Raw genomic sequence first — 13,920 nt, forward strand, 5'->3', positions numbered from 1 at the left:
CTCTGCGACTCGTTATCCTCCTTCTTCTACAAAAAAATTGCCGACATACATAACAGCTTCGAAAACAGTTCCAACGAACAATCCCCCCCACACCCCTCAGAACCTAAACCACCCCCCAACTACCTCAAGGCCTGGAACCTAATCACCACTGAAGACACCACCCACCTAATGAATTCCATCCACTCTGGCTCGCCAACCGACCCATGTCCCCACCACATCTACAACAAAGCTGACTCCATCATCGCACCCCATCTCCGTGATGTCATCAACTGCTCCTTCAAGTCTGCCACCTTCCCAGAAAGTTGGAAACACGCTGAAGTCAGCGCCCTCCTGAAGAAACCCACAGCAGACCCCTCTGAACTTAAAAACCACCGCCCCATATCCCTCCTCCCATTCCCGGCCAAAGTCATTGAGAAAGCCGTCAATAGCCAACTCGCCACCTTCCTGGAATCCAACAACTCCCTCGATCAGTCACAATCCGGCTTTCGAGCCAAACACAGCACCGAAACCGCCCTCATCGCAGCAACAGACGACATCCGAACACTACTGGACAACGGAGAAACAGTGGCCCTCATTCTACTCGACCTCTCCGCCGCCTTCGACACTGTCTGTCACAGCACCCTCATACAACGCCGCAGCAACATCGGCATAAAAGGTAAAGCCTTGGACTGGATCATCTCGTTCCTCGCAGGAAGAACCCAGAGAGTCCGCCTCCCCCCATTTAAATCAGAGGCCACCGAAGTCATCTGCGGTGTACCACAAGGATCATCTCTTAGTCCCACCCTATTCAACGTTTACATGAGTCCACTCGCTTCCATCGCGCGCCAACACAACCTCAACATCATCTCCTACGCGGACGACACCCAGATGATTCCTCTCCCTCACGAAGGCATGAAAGATGTAGCCATATGGATGAAAAACAGCCGCCTAAAACTTAACTCAGACAAAACGGAAGTGCTCATCCTCGGATCATCCCCCTCTGCCTGGGACGACTCATGGTGGCCTTCGGATCTGGGCTCTGCACCAATACCCACAGACCACGCACGTAACCTAGGCTTCATCCTAGACTCCTCCCTCTCGATGACCAGACAAGTCAACGCCGTTTCATCCTCATGCTTCAACGTACTTCGTATGCTCAAAAAAATCTTCCATTGGATCCCCACCGAAACAAGAAAGACTGTCACCCACGCACTGGTTACGAGTCGGCTTGACTACGGAAACACCCTCTACGCCGGAATTTCAGCCAAACTACAGAAAAAACTCCAACGCATCCAAAACGCATCGGCGAGACTCATTTTGGACATCCCTCGTCAAGATCACATTACCGGCCACCTGAAAGACCTCCACTGGCTTCCCGTCAACAAGAGAATAACTTTCCGTCTCCTCACCCACGCACACAAGGCCATCTACAAACTAGGACCCGAATGCCTCAACACTCGACTATCCTTCTATACACCCAACCACCAACTAAGATCCTCCAATCAAGGCCTCGCCGCAGTCCCACGTATCCAAAGATCCACCATGGGAGGTAGATCCTTCTCCTACTTGGCGCCCAAGACCTAGAACTCACTCCCCACTCACTTCCGCCTCACACAAAACCACATCTCCTTCAGAAAAGAACTTAAAACCTGGCTATTCGATAAATAATGAACCCCCTCCCCAGGCGCCTTGAGACCCTCTGGGTGAGTGGTGCGCTATACAAATTCTCGAACTTGAACTTGAACTTTTGACGTTAATATGTCGTGTATAGGTTTGACCCGAGACTGGAATGTGTCCTGTGGTGGAGCGGGATTGTGGGTAGAGTGGTTTACGTTAATATGTTGTGTATAGGTTTGACCCGAGACTGGAATGTGTCCTGTGGTGGAGCGGGATTGTGGGTAGGGTGGTTAAAGTTAATATGTCGTGTATAGGTTTGACCCAAGACTGGAATGTGTCCTGTGGTGGAGCGGGATTGTGGGTAGGGTGGTTGAGGTTAATATGTCGTGTATAGGTTTAGCCCAAGACTGGAATGTGTCATGTGGTGGAGCGGGATCGTGGGTAGGGTGGTTGAGGTTATTATCTCGTGTATAGGTTTGACCCAAGACTGGAATGTGTCCTGTGGTGGAGCGAGATCGTGGGTAGGGTGGTTGAGGTTAATATGTCGTGTATAGGTTTGACCCAAGACTGGAATGTGTCCTGTGGTGGAGTGGGATCGTGGGTAGGGTGGTTAAGGTTAATATGTTGTGTATATGTTTAACCCAAGACTGGAATGTGTCCTGTGGTGGAGCGGGATCGTGGGTAGGGTGGTTGAGGTTAATATGTCGTGTATAGGTTTGACCCATGACTGGAAGGTGTCCTGTGGTGGAGCGGGATCGTGGGTAGGGTTGTTGAGGTTAATATGTCGTGTATAGGTTTGACCCAAGACTGGAATGTGTCATGCTTTGTTCTCTTGCGCGCGCCACCCCGCCCTCGCCATCGTCGTTTCTCCTACATCCATTCCCCCCCCCCCCCCCTCCAGCAATCCTTGCCACTATGATACCATGTGTTTGTTTGTTTGTGTTCATTTCGACAAAAACATAAAATTAAACCTTTCTTATCCTATTTGTATGATGTTACGCTCTTGCCGATAATGTTGATGTGAGAGATTGCTCCAGCAACGTACTGCCTCGTATTGCACTTTTCGCTCAGCCTGTTTTTGTCATAGCGGCCGGCCCTGCGGGGTTGTAGGCAGACGCTGTGTATTGTGCATTTGTAAATAAAGGTTTTAAAAAAAAAAAAAAAAAAGACTGGAATGTGTCCTGTGCTGGAGCGGGATCGTGGGTAGGGTGGTTGAGGTTAATATGTCGTGTATAGGTTTGACCCAAGACTGGTATGTGTCCTGTGGTGGAGCGGGATCGTGGGTAGGGTGGTTGAGGTTAATATGTTGTGTATAGGTTTGACCCAAGACTGGAATGTGTCCTGTGGTGGAGTGGGATCGTGGGTAGGGTGGTTGAGGTTAATATGTTGTGTATAGGTTTGACCCAAGACTGAAATGTGTCCTGTGGTGGAGCGGGATCGTGGGTAGGGTGGTTGAAGTTAATATTTCGTATATATGTTCAGCCCGGTACTGCAATCTGTCCTCTGGTGAAGCAGGACCATAGGTATCGTGGTTGAGGTTACTATGTATATGTTTGGCTGTGGTATGGTGCATGTAGCTGGAGATGTTTACATATCGAAGGCCGCTGACAAATCCAGAAGGATAAGTACATCACTGCTCTTATCTCCTCTGTTGCCTTAATCAGTGCTCTCTCCGTAATGTGACCAGGACGGAAGCAGAACTGAGTGGAGAAGTGTGGCTCACCGGTTAGAGGCGGCAGACCCAGAAGCAGAGGTCGGCCCGGGACCAGGGTTTAATTCCCCACGCGGCAGGGTACGGAACCAATGTCAGCGGGCTCGATAAATCTCGCCTCGGTGCCTCTCTAACCATGGGTCCCACGCTGCAACTCTGGGCAATAGCTTGCTTAATCTCCACAACGGCCCCCTCGCTGCTGGGGATGCCTGGCTTCACCTTGGGGTTGCCCAATAGGGACCATCTCACAGGGAAAGCCAGGACGGGTTCCCCAGCGGTACACAGCACCAAGAAACCCCGGGGTGAACGTGTGCTCTACAAATTCATACTAACATAACATAACATAACATTAGGGTACATGTCATGTACATGCCCTCTGAAGGGCTGTGTTGCCAGTGGAGGTAGGTGTATGAGGATGTTGAGAAGATAGTGTCTGGTTAGGACCCACGATATCCCTTCGTTCATCAAGGAGGAGGGCGTTGACAGGTGTCGGGTCAGTTTGATGTGCGTTGTCTTGATGAGACATGTTGTTTGTAAGGTCTGCTTTTCCATGATCTGGGAATGTGTAAGATCCTGCTTGTTAGCACTACCCATGAATATTGCTGCTCTCATGCTTGAAGGATAAACTTTGATGTCTGCGGGTTGATGAAACGTCCTCATCTAAGAGCAGGCTGGGGTTTGACGTGCCACCCCTGGTTAGACCTGGTGACTACAGATGCAACAGAGGAGAGGCGAGAAGGCTACATCACACCAATACTTACTGGCAAAAGGCAGTCCCGTTCTGCTGCGTGACACACCTGCCGCCATTGGCACAGGGCTCCCAGGCGTTAAGGCACCGGAGACCTGGAAGAGAGAGAAGAACTGCTTAGAAACTACAGATTAGGTGCTAAAATGCCTTGAAGTCACCCAGGGCTCGAGTTGAGGGTCGACACAGGTAAACGCGGCCTACCCACTATTTTCAGAAATAGATGCCGTCTACCCTAATGCAAAGCTGGCCACTTTCAGCTAAGAACCATGTCCAGTTCCTACAATTCACAGAAATATGCTTAACTCATCCTCGTGTAATTTTCTGACAACAGGACACTTTCAGCAGCGCCTGCAGGTTGTTTGCTATTGTTCCGAGCAGCAACATGTAAGCCAGGCAGGGAATGGGCGAATCATATTCCAGCTTCACCCATAACTATAGCCAGAGTTTTGGGGCCATTAGGCCTCTTTTTGTTGGGGTATCCCAGCTGGGACCTAAGGGGAGCCTCGCACCTAGATGCACTGGAGGGGAAACAAAGGCGCACGCCTTATCACTTCACAGGTACTCAAAAGAGAAATGCTTTTGATTTTGTTCAGTCCCTGTATGTAAGAGATATGCATACACTGTACAAATGTCAGATGTGTTGACCGCCCCAGTATTTACACAAATAACAATTTAAATACCACTATTTTGTTTTATTTCTTTTATAGCTCTTTTAGCAGTTCTCATCTCAATGCAGGTTGTCGGAACGCTTTACATCACGTGTGTACATCAATATAAAGGATGTGTTACATAAGACAATGAGCGTTACAAGGTATAGGAGCCATATGTCCTTCATACCTCACTGTGCTATATTAGAAGGATTACAATTTATGAACTGCAAGTAACAAAAGGAGGTCTGTCTTAAAAGCAGTAACCCACTTACTCAGTTACATAAAATAAAAACATGTCATCTGTGTGTTGCATAATGTGCTTTTCAGGAGACATATTAACCCTCTATGCTACTTTGATTCAAAACTAGGACTAGGCAAAACACAGATCTCTCCAACATATACTTTATGCTCCAGAGTTAGCTTACCATTAATATAATTCCCTGAGATTTAGCTGGCACACAATGGGACATATTATCAACAACTAGCGATATTTATTGCTAAAGAAGCTTAGCGAAAAATTTTTTTATCGCCAAGCATCGCCGGATTTTATCGCAGAGATAACGTGTTATTAGCAACGTTTATCTCCAATGCGATAAAATAACCGGCGATAGCGGCGAAATGCTTGAATATCGCTTGCAAACCAGCGATATTCGCACATCATTGCCAATAGGGTCTTAGCCAGAATATCCACCTCCCATTGGATATAATGGCTAAGAACTGGTCTGAGCAGGCGTTAGTTTTCAGCGATATTCGCGCTTAGCGCAAATTTTTTTTATCGCTACGCCTGCCTTGCTAATAGGCGATAGCGACGTTAGCGACTGCTTTCAGTCGCTAACTGGTTGGGTACACCCACTTTACATGTCATTAGCGATAAATATCGCTGACATGCAAAGCGGGCCCCAAACCGCTCGCTTCCACCTAAAAGCTGTCGCTAACTGATGTTAGCGACAGCTTGCTAATAGGGCGATGAAATTATCACCGCTTTGCAGACTAAAACGGCCGCAAAAGCGGCAATAATTTTATTTCGCCTGCCTTGATAATTTGCCCCACAGATCTTTGCAGCAGGTGCCTTAACCTTATAAGATATTTTAAAATACAGACATTGCAACCAAGTAAGCAGAACAGATTTACTGCCAATTTTCTCCTCGTTGCCAATTTCTTTGTGGCAGGGTTTAAAAAAACATGAATGTATAAATTGAGGTCCAGATTTTGTGTTGTCGTGGGGGTCAATATTTTGGCACAATCCCAATGCAAAATCTATTTTTGTTAAATATTGGAATGCGCCCAAATGTATTAATGATAGACCTGCTAAACTTATGTGAGGCATGAAGATCTGATGTCACTTCCTGTGAGGTCATGGGTTGTTATACCACTTCCGGTGAGGCCACATGCAATGTCACACGCTGTGATGTCACTTCCTGTGATGTCACTCGTGGTGATGTCACTTCCTGGTATGTCACGAGCGGTGAAGTCACTGCAACCTTTAAGGCCATAGAGAAGCATCTTCTAAGCACTCACCAAAAATGGGAACCCTCCAGGCTACTACAAGAGCCGAAGCAGATGGCTTAAACACTTTACCCCATACTCCTCGAGCAAGGGCAGCCCCAAGAAACTCTAATAGAATGAATTAATTAATTAATTTATAAAGCGCAGCTATCACTTCAGGGAGCATCATGGCGCTACGCCAGATATGAAACAAGAGAGGAAGCAGCGGTATGTTCTTCCAGATCAGATGAGTGAGAACACTAAGTTGTCTGGGGCTCGAAAGATCCAAGTTTGCAGGGATTTCTTGAAACTGGATTCTGTTAGCCAGCTGGAGATGGCTGGGTAGAGAGTTCCAGGCTTTGGTCCCTAGAACTGCCATTGATGTGCCCCCTCTAGAAACCAGATTGAAGCTGGGTGGTGCAAGGAGATTCGCTGATGAGGCTCAGTGAATGGTGGATGATGGCTCCAACACCCTCCCTCCGAGAGGAAGACATTCCTGGGAGAGTCTGGACTGATGGCTTCACACCATGATATATCGCCCCTGCCCCATGCAGGAACGTCTCAGGCTGCGACTCCAACAGCCAAAAGCACAACCCTGCAGCCCTGCCAACTATGACGCATCTTGTGTTAGAATAACGCATTTCTGGTAATTTTCCCTCATTACTGCAATGCCTGAGATTGCCACACAAAAGAAACATGTTCTGAAGTTCGATAAAACCATGTACCAGTTTCTCCCTTTGCTCGGAAGGACAAAGGAGCGCGCGCGCTTAGCATTAGCGCGCTGGAGACGAAGAGAGAAGGGAGCATCGGCCGGCGCTCTTCAGTTATAACTGCACTTGTACAATAAATAAGTTTGAAGCACACCTAAGGGCATCAGAGTGATCATTGCAAGCAGCGACATTACAGTGGCGACGAGGGTGGGATCGGACAGCAGAACCACGCAAGAAAATAAAATAAAGAAAAAAAAGGAAACGGGCCCACCACGTGGACACCTGGAGAGAGCACAGTCCCCCAGTCTACCCTGAGCAAGGCAGAGATCCACCCTGTGCGGCCAACTGAACCCGAACAGCACAAGGGACACGACAGCACACACTAGAGGTACGGCGAACCTGAAGAGCGTGGCAGGGCCACGGCTACCCACACAGGCGACAAAGAGGTCGAGAAAGGGACACAGACACCCTGTATCAGCCAGATTAAACGCGCAAGTCCCGCCGAATGTGTCAGGGAGGAATAGAGCTGGCTACCAAAGAGGAGGAAGTGGGGACTAGCACGGAGAGTCCCCAGGTGAAAACCAGTCCAGTAACAAAGGACAGCACCCCAGGGAGCCCCACCAGTAAGGAAGACAAAGCAATTGTAACCAAGGAAGTTAGAATGAGCACACCAGCAGGATATGCAATTGCACCAGTACAATTCCTACCGAAACCAGGGGACCCACTGATGAAGTGGGAGGACTGGAAGGAATATATTGACAATTTTATAGGGGTCCTGGAGGATGAGAATGAGGAAAAATTTACCCCACAAAGGAAGAAACGCATACTGTTACTCAACTTGGGACCAGAGGGACTCAGGATCTACAAGAGCTTGGTGCCCAAAGAGAGAGATAGTACCGATGATGACGTGTATGCCCACGCCATTGAAGATCTAGATGAACGTTATCGACCCACGGTCTGCGTGTCAGTCGACAGGTTCAATTTCCAGCAGAGGAAACAACGGGCTGGCGAGTCCATAGAAGAATATGTAGCGGCCTTGAGGAAGCTGGCGACCACGTGCAGATATGCACTTTGGGAAGACGAGTTCATCAAGGATCAGATAGTAATGCACACGACCAGCACGAACGTGCAGGACAAGTTATGGGCAAGCGGGGACACCAAACTCAATGACGTAATGGTCATTGTCAAAAGAGCAGAACTCGCAAGGAGATGTGCTGACGCGACCAGGAAGGACGTAGCGGCCCCAACCATGGTGAACAAGATACAGGAGGAGGAACATCACAGAGACCAGAGACACAAGAACCCTGTACCCAAAGGAGCCAACAGGTGGCAGGGAAATCCCGGACCACAAGGGAAGCAAGCAAGTAGTGACAACAAGAAAACGTGCTATAGGTGTGGAAGCTGGGCCCACGAGGCACATGACAGAAGATGTCCGGCGTTCCGGGCCAAATGTCTGCACTGTGGCATCATAGGCCACTATGAGAAAGTGTGTCGGAAGAAGTTGTCTAAGGGCGTAGTGAAATGTGTCGACCAAGGCGAAGTGGATCAGGAAGGGGTCGCAGAGGAAGATGTGGTCACCGTCCTATGCATATATGACCAGATATTATGCGTGGAAGGGGAGAGGACAACCAAACCTGTACTGGAAATGACTATGGGAGGTATTACCATCAGTGTTGTGGCGGACACAGGTTCCCCCTACACTATAGTTCAAAAGGCTGTCTGGGATGAAATGTTCAGACCAAAGTTAGGCCCAGAGCTGGAGAGATTAGACATTCGACCAGTCACGTACAACGGCGATCGCATTCCAATGGTGGGATTCCGACGCCTGAGGTTTGAATTCAGAGGCCGGTCGGCTTTGTGCAAGCTGTACATAGCAGAGAGGGAACCCTCCATTTTAGGTTGGCTAGATCAGGGCGATCTAGGAATCAAATTGGACCCAGGAGGGAAGGAACAAATACTGCTCACGGAACCGGAAGAGTGGCCTGATCTGAATAAATGGAAGGAGAACTACCCAAAAGTGTTTGGGGGCACGGTAGGAAGAATGGAAAAATTCCAACACAAGATTGTGCTCAAAGAAGGTGCCATCCCAGTAGCCCACAAGGTGCGGAATGTACCCATAGCAGTAAGAGAGGCCGTCCAGTCAGAACTCCGAGACTTGGAGAGGAAAGGAATAATTGAACCAATCACCTGCGCTGAATGGCTTGCGCCCCTGGTGGTAGTCATGAAGCCCAACGGGAAGGTCAGGCTCTGCGTGGACTTGAGAGAACTGAACAAGAACATTGTTGTAGAGAAATTTCCCCTCCCAAGGATTGAGGAAATGCTAGCAAAGACCAGGGGAATAAGGTGGTACTCAACAATTGACTTGACCTCCGCATACCACCAAATAGTACTACACCCGGACAGCAAAAGTCTTACATCCTTCATCACCCCGTTCGGGTGCTACCAGTTCTGCTGTATGCCGTTTGGACTAGCCTCGGCTGCCGCGGTGTTTCAGAAAATGATGCACCAGCTGTTCAGAGACATTAAAGGCGTCCAGTATTTCCAGGACGATATTCTGGTGATGGGGCGTGACAGGCTGGACCACGATCAGAAGCTTGGAAGGGTATTACAAACATTGGAAAACAAAGGCCTCACAGCAGAGTGGGCAAAGTGCCGATTGGGCCTAGAGTCGGTGACGTATCTGGGCCACGAGATAGGTGTGCGGGGCATCACACCCAAAGCAGAAAATGTGAAAGCAATCGCAGAAGCGCCGCCCCCCAAGAACAAGGAAGAGGTCAGATCGTTCTTGGGGATGGCGGAGTACTACAGCAAGTTTGTGGTACACTTTGCCTCGAAGACTCATCACATGAGATTGTTGACCAGGGAGAGCACCGCGTTCAAATGGACCCCAGAAGCTCAAGCGGAGTTCGAAACAATTAAGAAGGATGTCACAGGAGCCGTGCCGCTCAAAGGATATGACCCCCAGGGCGCCACAGTACTCACCACTGACGCCAGTGACAAGGGCCTGGGTGCTGTGCTCATGCAGGATCGGGGACGAGGAGAAATGGAGACGATCAGCTTTGCATCCCGGGCATTGACAGATACTGAGAGCAAATACAGCGTGATTGAAAAGGAAATGCTGGCGGTGGTATGGGCCATGACGAGATTCCGGCAATTCCTATGGGGTACCCGATTCCTACTCAAGACAGACCATAAGCCGTTGGTAAAAGTGTTAACGTCAAGTGGACACGCCAGTGCTACTCCCAGGATATCCAAAATGACTCTAAAACTGCTTGAGTTTAGGTACGATGTGGAGTACATTCCCGGAAATAGGAACCGAGTAGCCGACTACCTGAGCAGGGCGGCTGCCATGGAGCCAGGGGAGGAGGATCCTACAGGTAAAGGAGAATTGGTAGCTCTCATAGAAGACCTGGAGAAAGTCATCAGCCACCAGGAGTGGACAGAGGCATATGAGGAGGATAGCGACATGAAGGAAGTGAAGAGACACATCATACAAGGCTGGCCAGACAAAAGACACGTGAAGGAAAGCATGAGACCATACTATGAAGTACGGGAAGAACTGTCAGTAGGAGACAAAGGGGTGTTCACTTACAGAGGAGACAAGGTGATTCCCCCAAGGAACCTCATCACCAAGCTATTGGACATGCTACATGAGGGCCACATAGGCATCGGAAAACTGAAACTAAGGACCAAACAAAACTACTGGTGGCCAGGCATGGACATGAGGGCGGAACGGCACGTCAGGGAGTGTCCGCAGTGCCAAGGCGCAGACAAGACACTTAAACCCCTGCGTCCAGCGTTAGGGAGATTCGACCCCCCGTCGAACCCGTAGGAAGAACTGTCCATTGACATATTAGGACCGGTCCTAGATGACCAAGGTGTGCAGAAGTATGTTTGTGTCCTCATAGATCGTTACTCCAAATGGCCGGAGTTAAGGGTGGATGAAACCATGGACACTGAGAACATCTTAAAGTTTCTGTCAGAGACCTTTACTAGGGAAGGAATTCCCAAGTCCATTCTGAGCGATAACGGCCCCCAGTTCAGGTCAGAGAAATGGACTACATTTATGCAAAGGAACGGCATTACCATCAAACACACGGCGATCTACCATCCAGCCAGAAATGGCTTAGTGGAGCGATTTAATAGGGTAGTGATGGGAGCCATACAAGCTGCGATCTCCAACAACAAAAACTGGGAGAAAGCACTAGAGAACATGGTGTGGGCCTACAGGATCACGCCCACGGGCACAGGGTACAGCCCGTTTCAGATATTGAGAGGACGAGAGCCCTTCACGCATGATAACAGGATTTGGAAGGAGAAAGTCATCACCAGCGAATGGTCCCCTGCAGTAGTGCGGGCCAACCTTGAGAGGGCACAAACCATCTACACCAATCATTACAACAAGCGACGGAATGTTAAAGGAACTGACCTGGAGAGGGGAGAGTGGGTAAGATAAAATTAGCCACCTTACAGAAGAAAGGAGACAGTAAATACAGTAAACCCCTGCAAGTCAAGGAGGTGTACGACCGAGCGGCCCTGTTGAGTGATGGAAACGTGTGGTCCCAGGATCGCATGGCCAGGTGCAATAAGGTATTGCAATGGGTGCACATCGGAACGGAATGGGAGGACACTGAGGGTTCGAATACAGAGAAGGGACAGTGTGTAAGTGAGCAGCAAGGCGGAGCAAGTGAAGAAATGGAACAAGAGGACGAAGAAGGAGCGAGTGGGAGTCAAGGGTCTGACATGAACGGGCCGGAGAGGAAAATGGAGGAGAACGTGATGGCGAAGGAAGGAATGGAAGGCACCGAGATGCAGAGCCAAAGGACCCCGGAGAACCCTATCAGGATAACAAGGAGCGGAAGGCCGGTGGTAAGGCTCTCCAGATTTCGAGATTTCGAATTGGACAATGAACTGTAAGTGACTCCTTAATGTTCGGTAAAAAAGTGGAGATATGTAGTGAGCGTACTAGTTTATGCACGTCACGTAGACGTGACGTGCGGCGGCCATTTTGGAGGCGGCGCGCGCGCTTAGCATTAGCGCGCTGGAGACGAAGAGAGAAGGGAGCATCGGCCGGCGCTCTTCAGTTATAACTGTACTTGTACAATAAATAAGTTTGAAGCACACCTAAGGGCATCAGAGTGATCATTGCAAGCAGCGACATTACAGGAGCGCTGAGTACTGTTTTTCAAAAGGGCACAAGATGGCGCTAGTGTACAACAGGGGGTATAGGATTCTCAATATATTATGAAGTGGAAATATCCTGCTATCAAAGAAACCTATATTCAAGTCAAAAGAAGTACAGCGATTTGAAGACCAAAAAACAAAACCACCCACCGGCCTAATTAACGTAATCCGCACTACCTGCTCAAACCATAGTATCAACAGATGTGGATGCTAAGCAGCAAAACTAAGTTTCGAAATACATGCCAAAAACTGGGTCAGTCTAAACTACAGTAAAAGAGAGGACTAATTGAAGAACTGTACCGGGAGAATGTGGGACGAGATGTGGCCTAGCCACCAGAAATGTCTATTTTACTGACTACAACATCCGAATAATTACATTTACTTTTGTGTCACTACCCCCTTCTACAATAGCCTAAATATTTAATTTACTTTTAAGAGCGAGTGACGCGTCATGATCCTAATGTAACGTTCCCGCTGCTGCTGAGGAGCTGTAAGGCAGCTGAGATCCTGATCCACGCTGGGGCCCCTCTTGCATCCTGTAGTCGGCCTCGGGTCACACGTGGCAGAGACGCTCGACAGACTCCGTCAATTGATCATGATCTGATCATGCCATTCATTTGATTGACTGCCAGCCAGGAAAGAGCCCGGAGGTCCGGTCCGGTTCAGCGCAGGCTGGCTAAGGCGCGGAATCTCTGTTTAATGTATTGTTTCTCCAGGGGCGGCCTTAGGCATGTGCAAGCTGTGCACCTGCACAGGGCCACCAAATCCCAGGGGCCACCACGCCAATATATATCCTTAATATAATAATCCTCTGAGGATGGATACATATTAGTGTGGCCTCCCCTGGCAGGGATTTGGGGCCTCTGGCTCAGTTCCTCTTCCAAACGCCCTGACCCCCCTCTTTACTGGCCTCCGTGCTCCGCCCCGCCCGGACCCCCTCTTCCGGGGCTCCCTACCTACACTCCCTGCCCAGGACCACCATGAGCCTAGAGACGCCCCTGGTTTCTCTGCCGCCCGCCCAGCAACAGGTGTCATGTGCCATGCTACTACTGAATGTGGGTGACATTATACTGTTCACGAGTAAGTGTCACTCTTAGTCGTTGAATGTCACTCATAACTACACTGAAATTATGAAAATGTCACACATATGCAATCTGAAACCTTGGTAGCTATAACCCTGGGAGTGTACACAGTGCTCCCTCTGGTTTGCCCATACCCTGCCCTGGCATGCCGTGACACCATCCAATCTCTGCCTGTCACTAACTGACCCCCACCAGTCCTACCACTGACGTTTTCCTCCTGCTCTGAGCAGAAGGAAATGTCAGTAGATTCCGTGGTCAAATCTCATAAATGCCACATATTTGTGTGGGTATACTGGGGGAAGTTTCGCACCAAAATCTGGGAAACTCCTAGTGAGGGTCTAGGTGGAAAACAACCGCCAAGGGCAGGTGTTGCCCCGTGGAGCCTGCTACATAGCTCCTACAGATACGCCTCCAATCGAAACAGCATCAAGACAACACTGCTACACAGTGCCCTCTCAAAACCTTAGAACTATTTATCTCATGAGATATATAGAACGCACTTTTAAGAATGTAAATATAGCATTCATGCTAACATTTTAGAAAAGGAAAGTGGGATATTAAAAAAATAATAGGGAAGGATGTATTTCCCCCATTGACATATATTGAAGCAGAGACAATTCCGCCTCGATCAGGTCCATTGGCATGTATGTCATTTATTCCAAATCAATGCGGGGGAGGGAAGGAATTTGTGATCCGTTCAATTCCCTGGAATCTAATATCAACTAATCAAAAGAGAAGGATCACTTGTCCTGCA

General features: G+C 49.0%; 1 protein-coding gene across 1 annotated transcript in view; it reads right to left on the reverse strand.

Annotated features, from left to right (window-relative positions):
• LOC147660783 (neurogenic locus notch homolog protein 1-like) overlaps positions 1-13,920 on the reverse strand; it is a 415,745-nt gene that overhangs the window by 278,180 nt on the left and 123,645 nt on the right. The window contains exon 2 of the mRNA XM_086951469.1: positions 4,069-4,150. Coding sequence (XP_086807595.1) covers positions 4,069-4,150 — 82 coding nt within the window. The remainder of the gene's footprint in view (positions 1-4,068; positions 4,151-13,920) is intronic.

This window comes from Lissotriton vulgaris, unplaced genomic scaffold (genome assembly GCF_964263255.1).
Source record: "Lissotriton vulgaris unplaced genomic scaffold, aLisVul1.2 SCAFFOLD_1465, whole genome shotgun sequence".
Taxonomy (NCBI): Eukaryota; Metazoa; Chordata; class Amphibia; order Caudata; family Salamandridae; genus Lissotriton; species Lissotriton vulgaris.